This window comes from Lissotriton helveticus, chromosome 4_1 (assembly GCF_964261635.1).
Source record: "Lissotriton helveticus chromosome 4_1, aLisHel1.1, whole genome shotgun sequence".
NCBI classification, from domain to species: Eukaryota; Metazoa; Chordata; class Amphibia; order Caudata; family Salamandridae; genus Lissotriton; species Lissotriton helveticus.
This window is the reverse complement of record NC_136063.1, coordinates 314468539-314487480: the sequence shown is the minus strand read 5'-3', so window position 1 is coordinate 314487480 and position 18942 is coordinate 314468539. Positions and strand designations below refer to the sequence as shown.

General features: G+C 44.0%; 1 protein-coding gene across 7 annotated transcripts in view; it reads right to left on the bottom strand.

The window, feature by feature from the left end:
- Positions 1–18942, bottom strand: part of ENPP2 (ectonucleotide pyrophosphatase/phosphodiesterase 2) — a 442632-nt gene that overhangs the window by 294685 nt on the left and 129005 nt on the right. For all 7 annotated transcript variants that reach the window (XM_078686841.1, XM_078686846.1, XM_078686840.1 and 4 more), the window contains exon 5: positions 5738–5798. In XM_078686841.1, the coding sequence (XP_078542967.1) occupies positions 5738–5798 (61 nt within the window). The remainder of the gene's footprint in view (positions 1–5737; positions 5799–18942) is intronic.

Below are 18942 nucleotides of genomic sequence, written 5' to 3'. Positions count from 1 at the left end.
TGTCAACTCTGTAAATACATTTATATTCTTTAAAAATCACTACTGTAACCAAAACGCTTTTACTTAACTGTTTACAGTACATGTCCAGGGACTGAGTCTAGGATCCAGTCCTGGAGTTAGAAAAGTAATCCATAAAGTAATCAATTGCATTTATCTTTAGCTTTTGACACGGTTGACCATACCATCCTACTGTCCCGTGTCAAGGCGGCTGGAATCGAGGGTTCCGCCCTGGTATGGCTTTCCTCCTTCCTGAGGGACCGCACCCAGGCGGTCCGGCTGGGAGATCTCACTACTACCCCACTCCCCGTCACGTGTGGTGTCCCCCAGGGCTCCTCCTTGTCTCCCCTACTATTCAATCTTTACATCTCTCCTCTTATCTTCGCTCTTCAACAGCTGGAGGTCACCGTGTATAATTACGCGGATGACCTCCAGCTCATCTTTGACCTATCTTCTTCTCCTCACTCTGTTTCTAGCTTCCAGCACACTATGACATTCATCAGGGACTGGATGAACCACAACCACCTCAAGCTGAACCCGGATAAGACCGAGTTGGTTCTTACCGGTGGTTCTTCCAGTCCCTGGAACCCCCTCTTCTGGCCCCAAACCCTTGGTCCCGCCCCCACTCCTTCAATCACGGTGAAAACACTGGGGGTGAAAATGAATAATCAGCTCACTCTTCACTCTCAAATCAGTTCTGTAGTCTCTTCTTGTTTCCTTACCCTCCGCACTATCCGCACTGTCTCCCGTTTCTTCACTTCCCAGGCACTCAAAATGATCATGGCTGCGCTTGTGATTTCACGACTGGACTATGCCAACGCTGTCTACAATGGCATACCAGCATACAGCCTAAGGAGATTACAGTTGGTTCAAAATCAAGCTGCTCGGCTGGTTTTTGGCCTTCCACGTTTCCATCACTCCACACCCCTTCTTAGGGAGCTTCATTGGCTACCTGTTAAGGAACGTTCCCTGTTCAAAACCGCATGTATGGTTTTTCAGGCCCGTCAAGGCACCGCCCCTGCCTTCATTTCCTCACTTATAAAAGATTATGTTCCCCCCAGAGAGCTTCGATCCTCCACCAAGTCCCTTCTTCAAATTCCACGCTTCAGGCGCAAAAAGTGGGGTGGGTCCAATTTTTCCACCTTGGCCCCCACTTTTTGGAATTCCCTTCCTGACCACCTCCGTGCGTCTACCCATTATGTATCCTTCCGCAAGGAACTTAAAACGTTTCTTTTTAAACAGGCCTTCCCTGCATAACCCTTTCTATCTCCCGGCTCTATTACCGGTTTTCTCTTTGTCTCAGTAGTCAATACCCTCCTTCAGCGCCAAGAAACCGACAGGTGTATGCTGCGCTCTACAAATGTTTTAAATTACAAAAATTACAAATTATCTAGCAAAACCCATTGAGCTCAATGGTTAATCGTGTTTGAAATTGTGTTGCCCATTGCAACCACTGTAGCTATTGTGCTTACAAAGTCTATTGCCTTTTTGCAAGGTAATTACCTAAAGTCATTCATATTGAGAAAAGTATATTTTGATACCTGTTGGCTCTAAAAAATAAAACAACTATATCTTTTGATATAAAACAATCGGCCTAGAGTTCAGTTCTAGAGTGGGTGAGACCATTTGCTGACGGAGTGTGTACAACAAATGCTTTACACTGTCCTCTGATACTGCCTTACTGGTCGACCAAGCTACCACTTTAGAGAGTAAGGTTATATCTAACTTTACCCTCTGCCAAACCTCTGGGGACTCTATACACACTGTACCTTACTTTGGTCCAGTATATATAGAGCCACTTTCCTACAGCGTTAATGAGGGATAAGCAATAATGACACCCTCATACATCACCTCTAATCCAAAGAACAATCCTAAACATAAGGGGGCTGAAATCCCCCCCCCCAAAAAAAATTATGCATGATATGAAAATACTCTAGGAAGCAGATGTAGATATAATAATCATTTGGGAATCTCACTTGCTGTGCAAAGACCAATTTAGAATGAAGAAAAATGTCTATCTATCCAGCAAAAATATTGTCTTTGTGGAAAACAAGCGAGATCTGAACATCCTTGACACCTTGACATAAGTCCTGACCCAGAGGGTACATCCATCAAAGTTCACACAATGATGCAAGGCACGAATTACACAACAAAACAATTTTTCAATCCAAAATCCCAACAGGAAAAGTTTATAGGAAACAGTGTAGGAATGGGTCGGGAGCGAAGAAGGCCAAGTCATTAAAGGTAAGATTTTAATGGGCTCTGCAACCAGAACGTAAACAGGACAACACACTTATCCCTACTAACAAAAACTATGTCTAAGCATTTTTAACTAAAATTCGAAGAACAGGGGATGGTGGACAACTGGACAAATCTCAACCCACATGTAAGGGATTACTCATTCTTTTCACACATTCACAAATCTCACACAAGGGTCTAATTAATGGAGTGCACAAGGCAGTGATGAAGGGGGACACAATTTCAGATCATGCACAGGTGGGCGTTGAAGTTGTAGGGGGCCTATCACCAGAATGAAGAGAGTCTGTAAATATTTGCCATTTAATGCAAGAGGCACGGATACCAAAGATAACTTACACAACATATTAGGGAGAATTTAATAAAAAATGACCCACAGGAGTCCTATCTCAATAATAAATGGGATGCTTTTAAGGTGACATTTAGTGGAAAGACCATCTCCAATATGGCAAGACTACAAAGGGAAGACCCCCTACTAGAATCGAAACTCATGCAAGAGTTAGAAATAGTGACACAACTGTTTTATGAGAATGGCAATAAAGCGGACAAACTTGTAGCTAACCCAGTGAGGGCCAAGAGGATAAGGAACACATAGCAAAGCTGAGGTTCTAGGATGGGAAAGAGATAATAGAGGAGGGAAGGAAAATAAATCAGTTAATAAAATTGTATAAGTCCTTATACACTAGGAGGCAGGTGAGTAGGGAGGGCAGCCAAGACTTCTTGGATGGGGTCCAACACTCTCATATATGTCACTCAAATGGAGATAAGAAATCAAGGCTATTAACCCGAACAAAGCTGCAGGCCCACATTGGTTTACAAAAGTCATAGACTTTGAAGACTTTCTTTTAGAGTCCCTGAAAATAAATTGTTCAACTTATTTAAAGACAAGCCGGGCATTACTCTAAGTGTGAGAAAGGCATAAGTAATAGCCAAAATGGGGAAACCATCCGATGACTGAAAATCATATAGACCAATAGCCATTAGGATTTCACCAAGATTCTAACTGTTCGGCTAGACAAAGTTCTGCCTGTATTGGTGGTGCTAGACCTGGTGGGCTTCGTTAGAGAACGGCAGTGCTCTCATAATATTAGGGAGGTGGGTCATCCGGTTGAAAAATGTAAACAGAAAGGGATTCCAGCTCTCCTAAATTATGAAAAATCATTTTATAGGGTGAGCTGGGATTTCCTTAAGGTGGAACTAGATAAGATGGGAATGGGTTCAACCACGAACCCTATGATTCAGGCAAATTAAGTAGAGTCAGAGGCCAGACTCAGAGTCAATGGAATAGGCTGGGACAAATTTCAACTTCAAAGGGAACAAGACACTGTTGTCCCTTATTGCACATTTTCTTTTTAGCACTTCCCAATGAGCCATTGGCAGCTTTTATAAGGACAAACTTAGTCATTAGAGGGCTACGATTTGGAGCTGAGGTACACAGAATTAGCCAATTCACTAATGACCAGAACCTACAGCCTCTGGACCAGATATCACAATGTGCCTGTGAGATTTTGAAAGGATCTCAGGATTCAAAATTAGTAAAGAGGAGTCCAAGATCTTACACATCTTGAGACCGAAAGACAGCAGTACACTTACCATTTGCCCAATGAAATGGATGATGTTTTCCATTAAATACTTGTGACTGCATTACAAGCTCTGTGGAGACTTGTCCTAAAGCACCCTGACCCACTATAGAGAACAGATATTGTCAGACTTAATCAAGTATAGATCCTGGTTGGGAAAGATCAATTTAGTGAAAATGTACACCTTCACCAGACTGGTATATTTATTTCAACCTTACCCCACACTGATGCTTCCAACATATTTGGGGAAGGTAAACGAGTGGGCAAGGCTACAATAAACAAACCAATTCTGATCACCCCACTGCATAAAGGACGTTTGGCCTGCCTGAATAGAATTCAATACATTAACACCTCGGAGTTTTAATAGTATGGTACTCTAGAGAGTCAAAGCAAGGTTGGCAATTTATGCAAAGGGCTGCGGAGAGTGGCTTCCTCCGGGATGCCCCCCGGTTAAAAAAAAAAAAACAGATGCAACAAAAATTGCTATACATCTAAAAATAAATAAAACAGCGCTAATGATAAGGGTAAAAGTGAAAAAGGAGCATAGACAGGCAACCACTTTAGCCAAATACACTCCCATTCACTCTATACCCACATTATTCCCAGGGTCGGACAATACGAGATTAGATGGCCGAAAGAAGGGAGGATGTCTAAATAAAAGACCTTTTTGAGAAGAGACAAATAAAGTCTTTTATAGACCACAACTGATCTTTTCAATTACCTGAAACAGCCAGAATACATTACAGACAGATCAGGCACTGGGTTATGCAACAACAAATAACATTTGTTTTTAAAACAGCCATTAATCCATTAACTCAATTTTTAACTTTTCTCACAACCAATGCACGACGAAAGATATGATCACAAAATTATGTCCTCTCCTAACTGAAGGCCTTCCAGCTAACATGTGGTCTTACTGGGCACAATGGGAATTAGAAGTGTGGGGGGAATTTAGCAAAGCAGAATACTAGAACACATAACACAGCCTATGTAAAGACTTTAGAAATGTCCAACAATGGAAAGGCAGAACATAAACTACTTATGACTCGGAATCAGACTCCTACCAGACTGAAACAGATGTACCCATGACTTCAGGTAGCTGCGGCTGCTGTGATAACAAGAGGGGTAATTTCATGCATATATGTTGGGACTGTGAGAAAATTAAGTAATTCTAAAAGTATGTGCTCTGACGGGAAGAGGTATGCCAAGAAATCTGTCCATAGTGCTACTAAAAATGGAAAGAGGGGGGATAACTGGAAAAGGGCTACAGCAAACCTCTCAGATGTTGTCTATTTGGAGCAGCAAGCATCAAACTACACTTCATTGTAAAAAAGGCTATGGGAACATAATCTATTTTGTCCAGCTGCAGGAGAGAAACAATATTTTTGTAACTGAAAAGAAATTAAACAAAATTTGAATCTTCGCAATCGAATACTCAAAAGTTACCACATATACACCTTATTCCACCCAAGATTAAAGCCATGTGAGTGATAAATGTCAAAAGAAACAGACCACAGTGACCAACACAGTGGCACTCTACTGGAGGTGAGATAGCTTCAAAATATCGTTGGTGATGCAAGGTAGCAGGCAGAGTACGGAAAGGAGGATATTAAGGTTTGTGTTTTACTTTGTTTGTTAATCCAGAGAAGATAATTCTTCAATGCTTGTGCACACAGAATGTAATAAGCTAGCATTGGAAAGAATTGCCCATTGAGAAAAAAGAAGAAAGGAAAAGCTACAATTTGAATGTCAACTCGGTTTGGTAACTGTTGAATACGGAAAAGAAATAATTTAACAATTAGAACAAAAATTTGTGCAACCTGTCATTACCTGTAATGAATTTAAAATCGTTGATTTGAAATTAAATAAGTATGTTATACAAGAAATGGAAACAATACACTTACCCTGCTGGACATTCTGCTGCTTTCATCTCTTCACACTCATCGTCCACCCAATGAGTGTCCCCTGAAACAAAAATAAAACAAAAATGTCCCAAGAGAGCACCTTTTATTGGATGGGGTCACTAGGGTGATTGATATGGTCATTTCAAAATAGATACAGCAAGCACTTTTGAAAACATATAGGTCATTATATTGATACTTGCATTTTAATCTGTTTTATAATTCTCAAAATTACAAAAGTTTGGTTGAAAATGAATTACGAATAAAAGATTAATTAACAGTTCATTCTTTCACCGTTTGTAATAAATAATAGAGGTCCAATTCTTTTATTTTCAGCATTGAATAAAAGCCAACAACAGAGCGCAGCACTGGTATCTGATTCATTTACCAGATAGTGATGACCATCGGGTGGCCCTTGCTGAGCCAAGTACCTTGATGCAGGTTGGAGTCACACGAAACTCTGAACATGTCTTCAGTCTCATGAGTTGCTTCAGAAGGAAATTAAAAACCGCAATGTGCATTGCTATTAATGTAGCTGCTAAAATGAGTAGTACCAAAATCTGAAATTGACAGCAAATTGAACCATTAACTTGGCATGTCTGCTTGGGAAGTCTAGCTCGCACTATTCCTTGCCCAGTGTGGATAATGTAAATCTGTATACCTGATCAAAAAAACGTTTGAGCAATTAGATACACACTAGTCAAAGTCTCCTGTTTAAAGGCAATTCCTGGAATTAAAATAACTCAACGTGACATAAGCATCGAATACGCTTGACAAAACCTAAATAAAAAATAAAAAAATAGAATAAACACGCCAGAATTTAACAGTTTCCTTATTTATGGGTACTTTGAGGGAAACATCCCAGCAGGAAGTGTGGTTTGACACCTGGTTCCACTAATGCCAGTCTGAGACTTAAATGAGATCTTCTAATCAGAACAGGTTTCTCATCCTACAGCAGCAATAGATCGGACATACCAGTCAACCTTTCCTGATACATTTTGGATGACCAATCCGATTTAGTATCATCTGCAGAAAAAGGATCATCTATCCTTGCAGACACATTTTAATACAGTAGCAAGAGGAGGAGAGAATGGATATTAGCCTTATTGGAGATTAGATGGGCAGCAAAAATATAAGGGGCAGAAAAACGAATCTGATTACGAACAACAAAATTGACAATGAGATTTTGATACGCCAGAACATTGGGACCACAGAGGACAGCAATGGGCCCCGGGTTTGGATATACTCTTTTAAAATGTTTCAAGAACTTATATTTGCATACTTTACTGATCCCCTTTGAAAGTTGATCTGAAAACAACTTACTCATGTCAATTGTCTAATAGAATTTGACAAGGAAGAAACACCTTGTGTTGAAGTCCTAATTCAAACACTCCCCTCTGATCTCCTTCAACAAGAAAGTGAACAGGATTGACCCTTGACTCTCCAATGAAATGCAGACCTGCTGCAATGCAATACTCCTGTGATAGGAGCAGCGGACCTATCACAGAAGGCGGTATGGGATATAACTTCCTTCCACAACACCACAATTTTGCCTCTTGTCAGTAGAGTACTTAGCAGCCACTTGTGAGCAGCAACAAAGAATCTAAAATAAAGTTTCACAGGTACAAAGTCTATAGGGGTTGCAATCATGCTGCTTTAGGTTGAGACCCCACATTATGGCAACACTTCACCAATTATAAAGGCGAAGGAGGAGCAATTTTAAGAGTTTCACCTGCAACATTGAACGGCCCAGCCTAGTTGCTAGTGAGGCAGAAGATGGGGTAAACAGCGGGTGCTGGGCACCCAAATTGGGCTAGTATTTTGCTTTGCTCAGCTACAGCTGGTAAGCAGCAACATAAAAAAAGTCCCCCCAAAAAGTATTTCCTGCACAATTTCTGAAGGACCAATACTAACTTGCAAATATGAAATGACTAGGAGAAATGGGACCTAAGTGAACTAGAAGATGAACATAAGAAAGAATGCCTGTACCTTTTGTAGAATATTTAACAGAAACACAGACAAAACAGGTAATAAACTGTTATTTATAAAGCATCAGAATGTAAAACCGGCCCAGTGGCACAACAGTTACTCCACGTGAAGGTAGCGCAGCTGAGCAGGACATCTTCAATTACAGAACAACCGTCCATAGAAAGGAAAAGTAAGGCTGAGTGGATTTAAATTGGTACGTTACAAAAGGCAAGCATCTGCAGAATACACATTTTTATTAGCATTCTCTGCACTACTAACTATGCACAAATGCAGTTTTGTCCGTAAGAGCTGCGGTTGGAGGCCCATGGTTTGTAGTAGACTTCTTTTCTGGCTGTGCTTCATGCTGCCATCTATTCATACTGCTGGGAATCATTGCAAGTGTTTAAAAAGTTTTATGTTCAAGCAGTTGATTGTCTGTAATGAAATTGCTGTATATAGTTGAGATGCAGCTCTGCATTGCCTTATGTTCGGGTCTATCTTTAGATTTCTATTAACATCATTATATAAGCTCATATATGTTTTGTGTGTGTTAGATTGGTTAGCATGTTATTCTATACCATCTCAAATTGATAAACTATTGTTACAGGCAAGTAACAGGTTTCTTGCAGCATGATAATCATATAGAGCTAAATACTGATGCAGGTGGGGCGTGTATAGTGTAGTGTAATCTGTGTCAATAGTGTGCTTAATACGTTGTGGAAAAATAAAAAACCCAATAAATATTGTTTAAAAAAAAAAATAGAGCTAACTACTGCACATATGATAGCAAGTAGTATCCTTTTGTGGAAATAGGTCGATGCAGTTCAGAATAAATTTTTAAGCACCGATTCCAACTGGTGACTCATTAATACTTTAGTGCCAATAAGGTAATATGGAATTAAAGGGTATGTATAGCTCCATGTTGCAGCTATTCGTATATCGCCAAAGGATACGTGAGTCATGAAGGCTATTGTATACTTTTCTACTCTTCGTTAATGTGCTCATGGTTTTCTAGGAGACAAATGTTTCTCTACTAAAATAGAACAAGTTTGTATGCATACAATAATCTTTCTTAATATGTCTTTGCATGAACCTAGACTTCTATTATAGGATTAATAAACCTTAATCTTTCTAAACTCCATGGTTTTATTTATTCACAAGTACACTGTGGCACTCTGCCCATCCACAGTGACGGATTCTTTCAGTCCTGCTCTGTGGATGTTTGAAAAATGTAGGTAAGACATTAAAGGTAGATAAGGCTTTTATGACAGATATCCTAAGCAAACCTCTTTTGGTTGAATGTTTATGTAATCTGTGACTGCCACAAAATGCACTTAAGAGCACAGCATAGTTCAACCATTTCATAGTGAAATTTACCATGTACTTCTCAATGAAGTGAAAAGGTGAGCTCCAAAATGGATATTACAAATATTTCTGAAAGCAACACTTCCTTGTATTAAGTCTTCCGTCCTCACATAATCTAGCCTTTCATTCTAAAGGGATAAGTGGGTATGTCAACTATGACTTCAGAAGTCATGCTGCTAAATTTACTGACAATAGTAAAATAGTACACACTGAAAATTTTGTAACTGGTCATTCTCCGCATTTCTCAGCATTGAATCAGCCTTTCTAGTTCATTAAAACAACTTCATACTTCAGATTGTGCTGAGTCTTATAAGAACATGCTTAGAAAAGAAGAATTCACCAAGTAGCATAGAAAAGGTGTGTATTTTTGTTTTAGCTCTGTTAATACACTATATAAAAGAGGTGTAGTATTATAGTGAATGTACATGTACAAGCATAATATGTATTTAACAAAAGTAAATAATGCTGATAATGACATCCAATAACAGAGAAAATGTGACAACCAATGTAGTGTACCACAGAAAATAAGAGTTGCCAGTATACAAGTGGGAGCCTGGGCATACAATATATACAATAAACAGTGATTCACCTGGAGTTCATTTGAAAAAGATATTTTTGAAAAGAGAAATGTATTGAGTGCATACAATCATGTAAAAACCATGAGTGCAGTCTAGACTTGTATGTGATTTTAATTTGTTCTGGAAACAAGCAAAGTGAATATAATTATTCAAAAACCACATATATTGGGAGAACATTGCGGTCAGCAACCAAGCAGGTTGTGGACTGCTTGTCTCTCTGGGATGCCCCGGTTAAAGTGCTTGTGGAAGAGCCTATAAAGTAATATTTTTCCACCTTGAGACAGCTGTAAATGTTTTTTTACTGCTAATCTTGAGCCACCCTCCACGTCACCCTCCAAGGAAGCAGAAGTAGTGGCAGGCAGCAGAGCGATAATTAACACTGTAGCACGCTGGGTGCGAGCTGCTCTGGAGATACAGAAAAGCTGCAGGGCGGCTGCGAGGGTCTCCCTCTTTTTTATTCTTTTTTTTAATGCATATTTATATAGCGCTTTACATGAGCACCGGCTACGTTACACAAGGACACATGCAGGCATGGGGAGATTAGGTGATTTGCCCAGAATCACAGGGTGTGGACGTGACCCCGAGGCAGAAACCTTGGTTTTCAGCACCAAAGTCAGCAATCTGGCCATCAGACCACATCCTCTCCCCCCTCTCCTTTCTGGGAGAAATGAGGCTGCGGCAGCACATGCAGGGACAAAGCCATGTCAGCGGCAGCAACGGAAGTTGAAAGCGGCCTAGAGAAAGATCCTACACCAGCAGGGCTGCTCCTAGGATTTGTGGGGCCCTGGGCAGGACAGGAACATGCGAGGCCCCTCTAGTTTGCATAAAATTTAATGTCAAAGGGAGTGACGTCATAGGAAGTGTCAACTGACCATTAATTTTCTGACAGTGTTGAAGCAGTTTTGCAAGAAGTGGATATCACTGAGATGGCTACCATCTGAGCAACCATTACTGTGGTTTGCTAGCAGCATAACCACCACTTGTTAGTTTTAACACCACTATGCTTCACTGCGTCCAACGTGTCCCATCTGTAAAAGTAGCTGAAGAAGCCCCTCTGGGGATTGTAGTCCTAATGAGGAATATTGCCAGTAAGAGGAATTGTCCTGTGGACTACAACCCCTAAGAGCGAGAAGTGCACTGAGTCTTCAATGCATGCGAGTCATTGGTGTCTCCATTCTGGCAAGTGCCTACTAACCTGGGTATACCATCAGCAGAGCATGATGCCAGTAACAGTACCCATGCTCCTCTCCAGCGGAGGATGTCGCTGTAGTCATAAATAAAAACAGGATATATAGGGCCCTATTGTGAATGTGTCACTAATTCAAGCAGAGTGCAGAGTGTTCATTTAAACCTGCTTCACACGCTTGATCCCGTCTTCTCATTCAGCAAGCACATCACCTTCAGCCATTCCACCGAACTCCACTGGACCGACCACAGCTGCGTCCACTTCAGCTTCAGAAGAACCACGACCCACCACCACCCGCAACAGGTTCCACACAGGAGCTGGAGCAAGATCACCGCCGACCAGCTCACCAACTCCCTCAGCCAGAACCCACCCACCAGCACAACGGACCCCAACGAAGCAGCCCGCAACTTCACGCAGTGGCTGACCGCCTGCGCCGACGACCTCGCACCACTGAAGAACACTCCCAGCAGACCTAGAAGCAAGAAGGCCCCCTGGTTCACCGACGAACTCAAGGACTCCAAGAAGACCTGCCGCAACCTCGAGAAGGCCTGGCTCCTCGACCAGACCACCGACAACAAGACCGCCCTCAAACAAGCCACCCGCAAGCACCACCAGCTCATCCACACCACCAAGAAGAAGTCACTGAAGGAACGACCGGACAGCAACGCCCACGACAGCAAGGAACTCTTCAGCATCGTCAAGGAGTTCTCCAACCCCAGCACCAGCAACAACGACATCACTCCTTCACAAGACCTCTGCGACTCTCTCGCCTCGTTCTTCCACCGCAAGATCATCGACATCCACAACAGCTTCGGCGCACCACCCACGCACCCAACCATCGAACCATCGCACCCCACCGCCACCCTCCGCACCTGGACCCCGGTCAGCACCGAAGACACAGCGCGCACGATGAACACAATCCACTCCGCATCTCCAACCGACCCCTGCCCCCACCACGTCTTCAACAAGGCCGACTCAACCATCGCACCCCAACTCCGGAACATCATTAACACCTCCTTCAACACCGCCACCTTCCCGGAGAGCTGGAAGCATGCCGAGCTCAGCGCCCTACTGAAGAAACCAACAGCGGACCCCACCGACCTCAAGAACTTCCGCCCCATCTCGCTCCTCCCTTTTCCTGCCAAAGTCATCGAGAAGATCGTCAACAGACAGCTTGCCGCCTTCCTTGAGACGAACTGATCCCTCGACCTCTCGCAGTCCGTTTCAGAGCCAACCACAGCACCGAGACCGCCCTCATCGCAGCCACCGACGACATCCGAGCCCTGCTCTACAACGGGGAAACAGCGGCACTCATCCTCCTGGACCTCTCCGCAGCATTCGACACTGTCTGCCACCGCACCCTAGTTCAACGCCTCAGCAACATCGGCATCCAAGAGAAGGCACTGGAGTGGATCTCCTCGTTCCTCGCCGGAAGAACACAGAGAGTCCGCCTCCCCCCGTTTCGATCCGAGGCCACCGAAGTCATCTGCGGAGTTCCGCAAGGATCACTCAGCCCGACCCTCTTCAACGTCTACATGAGACCTCTTGCAGCCATCGCACGCCAACACAACCTCAACATCATCACCTGCGCCGACGACACCCAGCTGATCCTCTCCCTCACCAGAGACCCAGACACCGCCAGAACCTGCCTACACGAAGGGATGAAAGACGTCGCCGAGTGGATGAAGAACAGCCGCCTGAAACTGAACTCAGACAAGACTGAAGTACTCATCCTGGGACCATCGCCCTCCGCCTGGGACGACTCCTGGTGGCCCCCCACCCTGGGCACCGCTCCCAAGCCAACAGACCACGCACGCAACCTGGGCTTCATCCTGGACTCCTCCCTCTCGATGACCAGACAAGTCAACGCCGTCTCGTCATCCTGCTTTCACACCCTTCGCATGCTCAGATGGATCCCGACCGAAACCAGGAAGACGGTCACCCAGGCACTAGTCACCAGCCGACTGGACTACGGGAACACCCTCTACGCTGGAACCACAGCCAAGCTACAGAAAAGACTCCAACGCATCCAGAACGCCTCCACCCGACTCATCCTGGACATCCCCCGACGCAGCCACATCTCCGGCCACCTGAGGGACCTGCACTGGCTCCCCGTCAACAAGAGGATCACATTCAGGCTCCTCACCCATGCACACAAGTCTCTCCACGACCTGGGCCTCAAGTACCTCAACGACCGCCTGACCTTTTACACGCCCACCCGCCAGCTACGTTCTACCAGCCTCGCCCCTCGCCGCCGTACCACGCATCCGAAGAGCCACCACCGGAGGAAGATCCTTCTCCTACCTGGCGGCCAAGACATGGAACTCCCTCCCCATCCACCTTCGACTGACCCAGGACCATCTCGCCTTCAGGAAGCAACTCAAGACCTGGCTGTTCGAGCAATAGCGGACCCCTTCCCCCAAGCGCCTTGAGACCCTTCCGGGTGAGTAGTGCGCTATACAAGTGCTATGATTGATTGATTTCTCAGCTGATTCAGACTATCATACTTTATTTACCCATCCCCTTGCCCGAGCACTCAACTCTTCCCTGCTGCGAAAAGTGGAGAGCGAAACCCTGGTACAGAGATGGTTGCTTCCTGGTGCTTAACAGACGATCGCCTCGGTTTGCATGGTCGAGGCGCATGGGTTTATGCTGAGTGACAACCAGTTTCTATACTAATAAGAGTGTTGCTGCTCCTAAACATAATGCACCATAACTCCACGCCAACACCCATGCACCTCTTCCTGCCTTACCTCTCCTGTTTCTTCTATTCTTCTGGTCTTTCTCCATTCTTCTGTACCCTCCTTTCGCTTATTTCTTGCTCCTCCTGTTTCTTACATTATCCTTCCACCCTCTAAAGTTGTCTTCCTGCCCCCCCCACCAGTGCCCTCATCTCCCTGCCCCAGCCCAATTCACACCTCTACAACTCGTGTCAAATGCCATTTTTTTCTTCCTTGCCTAGCTCCATCATTCCTCCCTATTGTTCTTATAATCCACCATGCCCTCCCCTGCTTTCCTAACTCCCCCACCTCCATCCACTCACCCTCAGCCCCTTCTGCTTTCTTTTTTTTACTCTCCGATTCACTTGCTCCCTTCTAAGGCTTCTTTTCTGCATCCACTCTTGAAGTCCCTATGCATTCTAAAATTCAAGCACATGGTAAATCAGCAAGTAGCGTAACTCGCACTAAACAGTCATGTTTTGCTTGACCAGGTTAGTTTATACAACGCCAATAGCTCTAAATCTTAAAAACATGAGACCTGTTGCAGTGCAAATGCTTGTTTTTGTTGTGAGCCCTGCAGGGTGCTCTGCTTTTCCTTCATATAGGGGCAGGGCTCACTTCACACCTCAGGAGAGTTCCAGCATCGGCCCAACCACCGTTATTATGCAGATGCAGCAATTAGGCTAAGAGAAAGAGGTGTTAGTAAAGGAAAGCGGATACTGGCCAGAAACCCTGCCCTGTCCAGTCCAGTCTGCCACAGGTGAAAGTGATGAGGGACTCCTATTGCCCTTACAGCCATGGCAGCATGGCCCAGGGAAAGGGGGCCCCGCCTTAAGTCTTTCACGCTTCACCATGACTGCGAACCACAAGGGAGGGGGCTGCCCATCTGGAACTCAAACAAGGACACATTTTCAACAGGATGAAGGGTTCGTGGGAGGCCATGTTGTAGTTCGAAGGCTGCGGGGCCCTGAGCAGCTGCCCATGCCTAGCGCCGGCACTGTACACCAGGAGATCTCTACAACAGAGCGGCAAAGAGGAGTGAGGCACCGCGGGTGAGGTGCCAGAGGTTTGAAGTTAAGGCTGGATTAAATACATTCGGAGGGAGCCAAAAAGAAGCAACACACTTAAAGACCTTGAGATGAGTTATAGATATTTAGGACTGTCCCCAAGAAAAAGAGCAAAGACTCCCCCAGTCATCTCAAAAAGACTTTTCAACAGGCTTCACCAGTCATATTAATTAAGGTAGGCTCTGCCGCTGAGACCACAGCAATCCCTGAAAACACGCAGACTTTTACTTGCATGCCTCACGCGTAACATTGTGCGAGGAATCGCAAGATAGAGAATTTAATTGAACTATAAAAAGTTCAAAATCGCCGCTTTGTTAAGGCCTTTCTTTAAGGTGTTGCCAAAAATAGCAAACCCTGGTGGGGCTGCTAGAGAACCAGGGCTGGGGCTGGTTGAGGGGAGCTGGACCAAGAAAGTTCGACTAAGGCTTAGGCTAGAGGAGATGGCAAGTGGAGAGGGGCCGATGTAAATTGAGAATAATAAATACCAGGTCTTAGAAGAGTTGGTTGTAGAGGAGATGAGGTAAGATCCTGAAGTAAAAAAACAACCCGGATGCATGCAGTTGCCCCACCTAACGATAGTGTCTAAACTCCCCCGCCTTCCCTCCAAAACTCCATCACACATGCAGCAGGCAGCTATAACGTCACTTGAGCCAATAATTCTATAATTCCCACCCAAAATTAAAAATGGTTTTGCTATCTTAGAATCAAATCAAAGAGAAATACAGGGGTCATGTGAAGTACTCGAGAAAAAGTTTGGTTTCTTGGCTTTTTGCCTGTGGTGTGGCCAAGTACCTCGGTTGTGTTTGGATGATAAGGTTAAAATTTCTGCGAGGGGCTTCCCAATGAATTTTCAAGTTTTTATGCTATTTTTTAGCCTATCGTTTTCTACAGTCCATACTGGACTGTTATTTCTACCTCACAGCCCTTCTCTTATAAAGCATAAACAAAATACAGAAAATGTTTGTATCATGCGGGAAGGGCTGGAATTGTTTCTAATTTTAGCATTGTCACAAGTTTTATCTGCTACAGTCTGCTTTCACCATTTACGGGCAATGAGATTCTAACAAATGTAATGAACTGAAGGATTTTCATACTCTTAACTAATGCTTTTTGATAACTCGTATTGCTTTTACATATTGATGAATGTAAGATTGTTAATGCTTTTAAGATACCAGTTATCGAATAAAGCTATTTTTGATTGATGAATAAAAAATATGGTCACTTTTCCATGACCGACTACATCTTAATAGACCAGATCCTAAGAGAGGAAATTCAAGAAATTACCTATCTAGCAGTCCACTTGTCGGATCACTCTGCCATTGCAATGAAAAACAAGTGTATTTTCAAGGCAGAAATAAGAAGATGGGGAAGAGGAGTTGGCCTAACGGCTAGGGCGCTCGACCTCGGACCTGGGGATCTGGGTTCGAGTCTCGGTAACGACGCCAAAACCTCCTGTGATTCTGGGCAAATCACTTAATCTCCCGTCCCTAAAATGAATGTGTGTCCTCATATAATGTAACTGGTGATATGTAAAGCGCTCTGATACCTGATTCGGTTCGAGTCTAGTTCACGCTATATAAAGCTCTGCAAAAAAAAAAGAGATGGATCTTAGATCGCAACATATTGTTAGATCTTGACTTGGTCAACAACCTTCGTTTGGAGACGGAGGGATTCCTTAATTTTAACATTGATACTGCCTCTTCGACAGTGGTATGGGATTCACTTAAGGCCTTTCTAAGGGGAAAGACCACAGGTATATCAAGTTTTAGGAATAAGAAGTTAAAAAGTATTGTTAGGACTTTGGAGTCTGAAATGTCGAAACAGGAGGGGCTATTGGTAGTTAAATTAAATATCAAGTAGTCTTCAGCACTAGAGAATAAGCTACTCTTGTTAAGAGAGCAGTCAACAGCACTACTGGAGGCCAGAGTAAAGAAAAGATGGGAAGAGAGTAGGCTAGCTCATTTTGAATATGGGTAGAATGCAGGGAAGCTAATTGCTTGAAAGATAAAAGCAGATCAAGCAAGGAATGTTATTAAGGAAACAAAATGTGGTGTGACAGAACTAAAGATGACCAGCAGCTTTGATACAGAGTTTTCTCCATGGTTTTTTTGAAAATCTGTATACTAAGGACGTGGAGATAACTGAAGAGGTGCTTCATCAATGGATAGGCATGGATGCCCCACCCAGTCTGGCAGAAAATAATCAGTCTGTGTTGAACAACTGTATTAGCCAGACACAGGTAAAGAGGTATATTAGTTCAAGTAAAGGGTGCAAAACTGCAGGCCCGATGGTCTTCCAGTGGAGTTATACAAGGCCCTAGACAATTAGATTCTGCCAATTATGACTGCACAATTTGGGGAGATATTCGAGGAAGCCATTTGTGAATCCTACAGACCCGTTTCACTCCTAAACAGGGATTATAAAATATTTGCAAATTTGGCAGAGAGGATGAGTAGAGCAGTTGGTGGGTTGTTGCACAACGATCAGAAGGATTGTGTAAGGGGAAGATCCCTCCACGGTCTAACATATGGCCTCATTGGCACATTGGCACAGTTGATGTTGCCACGACCATTAATATCCCACTAGTAGTTCCAAATTTAGATGCTACAAAAAGTCTTCCACAAGTTAAACTGGATATATTTGGCTACCATAAAAAAACAGTATTATTTTGATGAAAATGGTTGTAGAGCTGTACAACTGATCTACCAGTGTAGAAGGAAGTATTATTATGGTACTTGGAGATGTTGGGTATTCAGGATAATTTTAGCCTATCAGAGGAACTATGGGTGGATACTTGCCAAGGATTTAGCTACAAGATTTCAGGCAAGTATCGACGTGCACAATATATAGCACGGTCCATCCTGCTTTTATAAGAAAAAACCTTCTCTTTCCTTCACTGAGCATACTGGATGCCCTACAGGATATCAAAGATGGGAAAAGGGACGCTAATGTGTGACATGTGGGCTAGAGAAGGTGAATGGCATCCATATGTTCATGGAGTGCCCCACGATCCAGCAAGTTTGGGAGACCAGTCACGAACATTTTGGGGATAAACATTAAAGTAAGTCTCAGACTAATTATCTTTGGGGCAGTAGAGGGGTTGGCAATGTTGAGTAGCGACAAGAGCAAGCTGTTTTTTTTTATATGGTTTTATTGGGTCAAAGGGAAATATGCAGTAAGTGGGCAGCTAATGTCCCTCCCCTGTGTACAGTCTGGCTCAATGCACTCTCTTATTTCTCAAAAATGGATGTCATAGCAGGGATCTCTAAGAAGGGAAAAGTTCTGGCTACCTTAAATAAAGTGGTTGGGCTGGACAATCTGTAAACCTGGTGGTAATGCAAAGGGGTCATAACTGTTCAATCATTACACATACCACGGTTTTGTTTATGAAATGCAGCTCTTGGACTAGGGGAACCAGAAAGAAAGAACCCCCCATAAAAAGGGTGAGACACTGAAAAATAGGGGGTCTGTTTGGAGCCTGAGATGAAGGAGTCGGGGTCCCTCTTAACGTGGCTGCCACGTAGAAGAGCAACATTTTCCAAAAATATGCAGATCGGGGAGAGCGGATGGCTTGTCCCACATTGTCATCTAATAGATCAGCACGATCATGGTGGATCCTAATCCCCAGATATGCCAGTCAGCGGGGCTTCCACTGCAGGTGCTCCAAACCCTCTGGCAAGTCCCTATTTGGTGCTGCAAGTAGGGACAAGTAGGGACAAGCCTGGACTTTTACCAATTAACCTTTAGCCAGGTAGCATGCCAAAGCTCTCCAACAGGCTCTGTCTAGGACCTCCCCAGTATCGCAGAGGAAAATGAGGAGACCATCCGCATAGAGCACAATGCGGTGTTGGTATCCCCTATACCTAATCCTTGATAGCTACTACCGGTTTGCGCATAGCTCTCTCCGATCTGCAGATTTTTGGAAAATGTTGCTCATATACGTGGCTGGCGGTATCGATTGCTAAATATTGTGGCCTTGCAGTGTCTTCTTTACTTCTTCTGAACACTCCTGATCTGGGTCCCACAAGCGATATTTCGAGCCCTGGATTACCTAACTACCGCCTTTATATGGGGGGCGAGCCATAGACAAGTGGCTCTGGCCACAATCCAGCGCTCTACGGCAAAAGGGGATTGGCAGTCCCTGACTTTGAGATATACTATATAGCGACCCGGCTTAACTGGCTGGTCCAGTGGCTGGAGACCAGGAAAAATACAGACATGACTCCAAAACCATTTGCGCCAACATCATCAGGCCTCACTATGATGTTGCTGAGAGTGCGACGGTCCACTGCTGGGAACATTGGAGAGCTTAGGGTAGTTACTA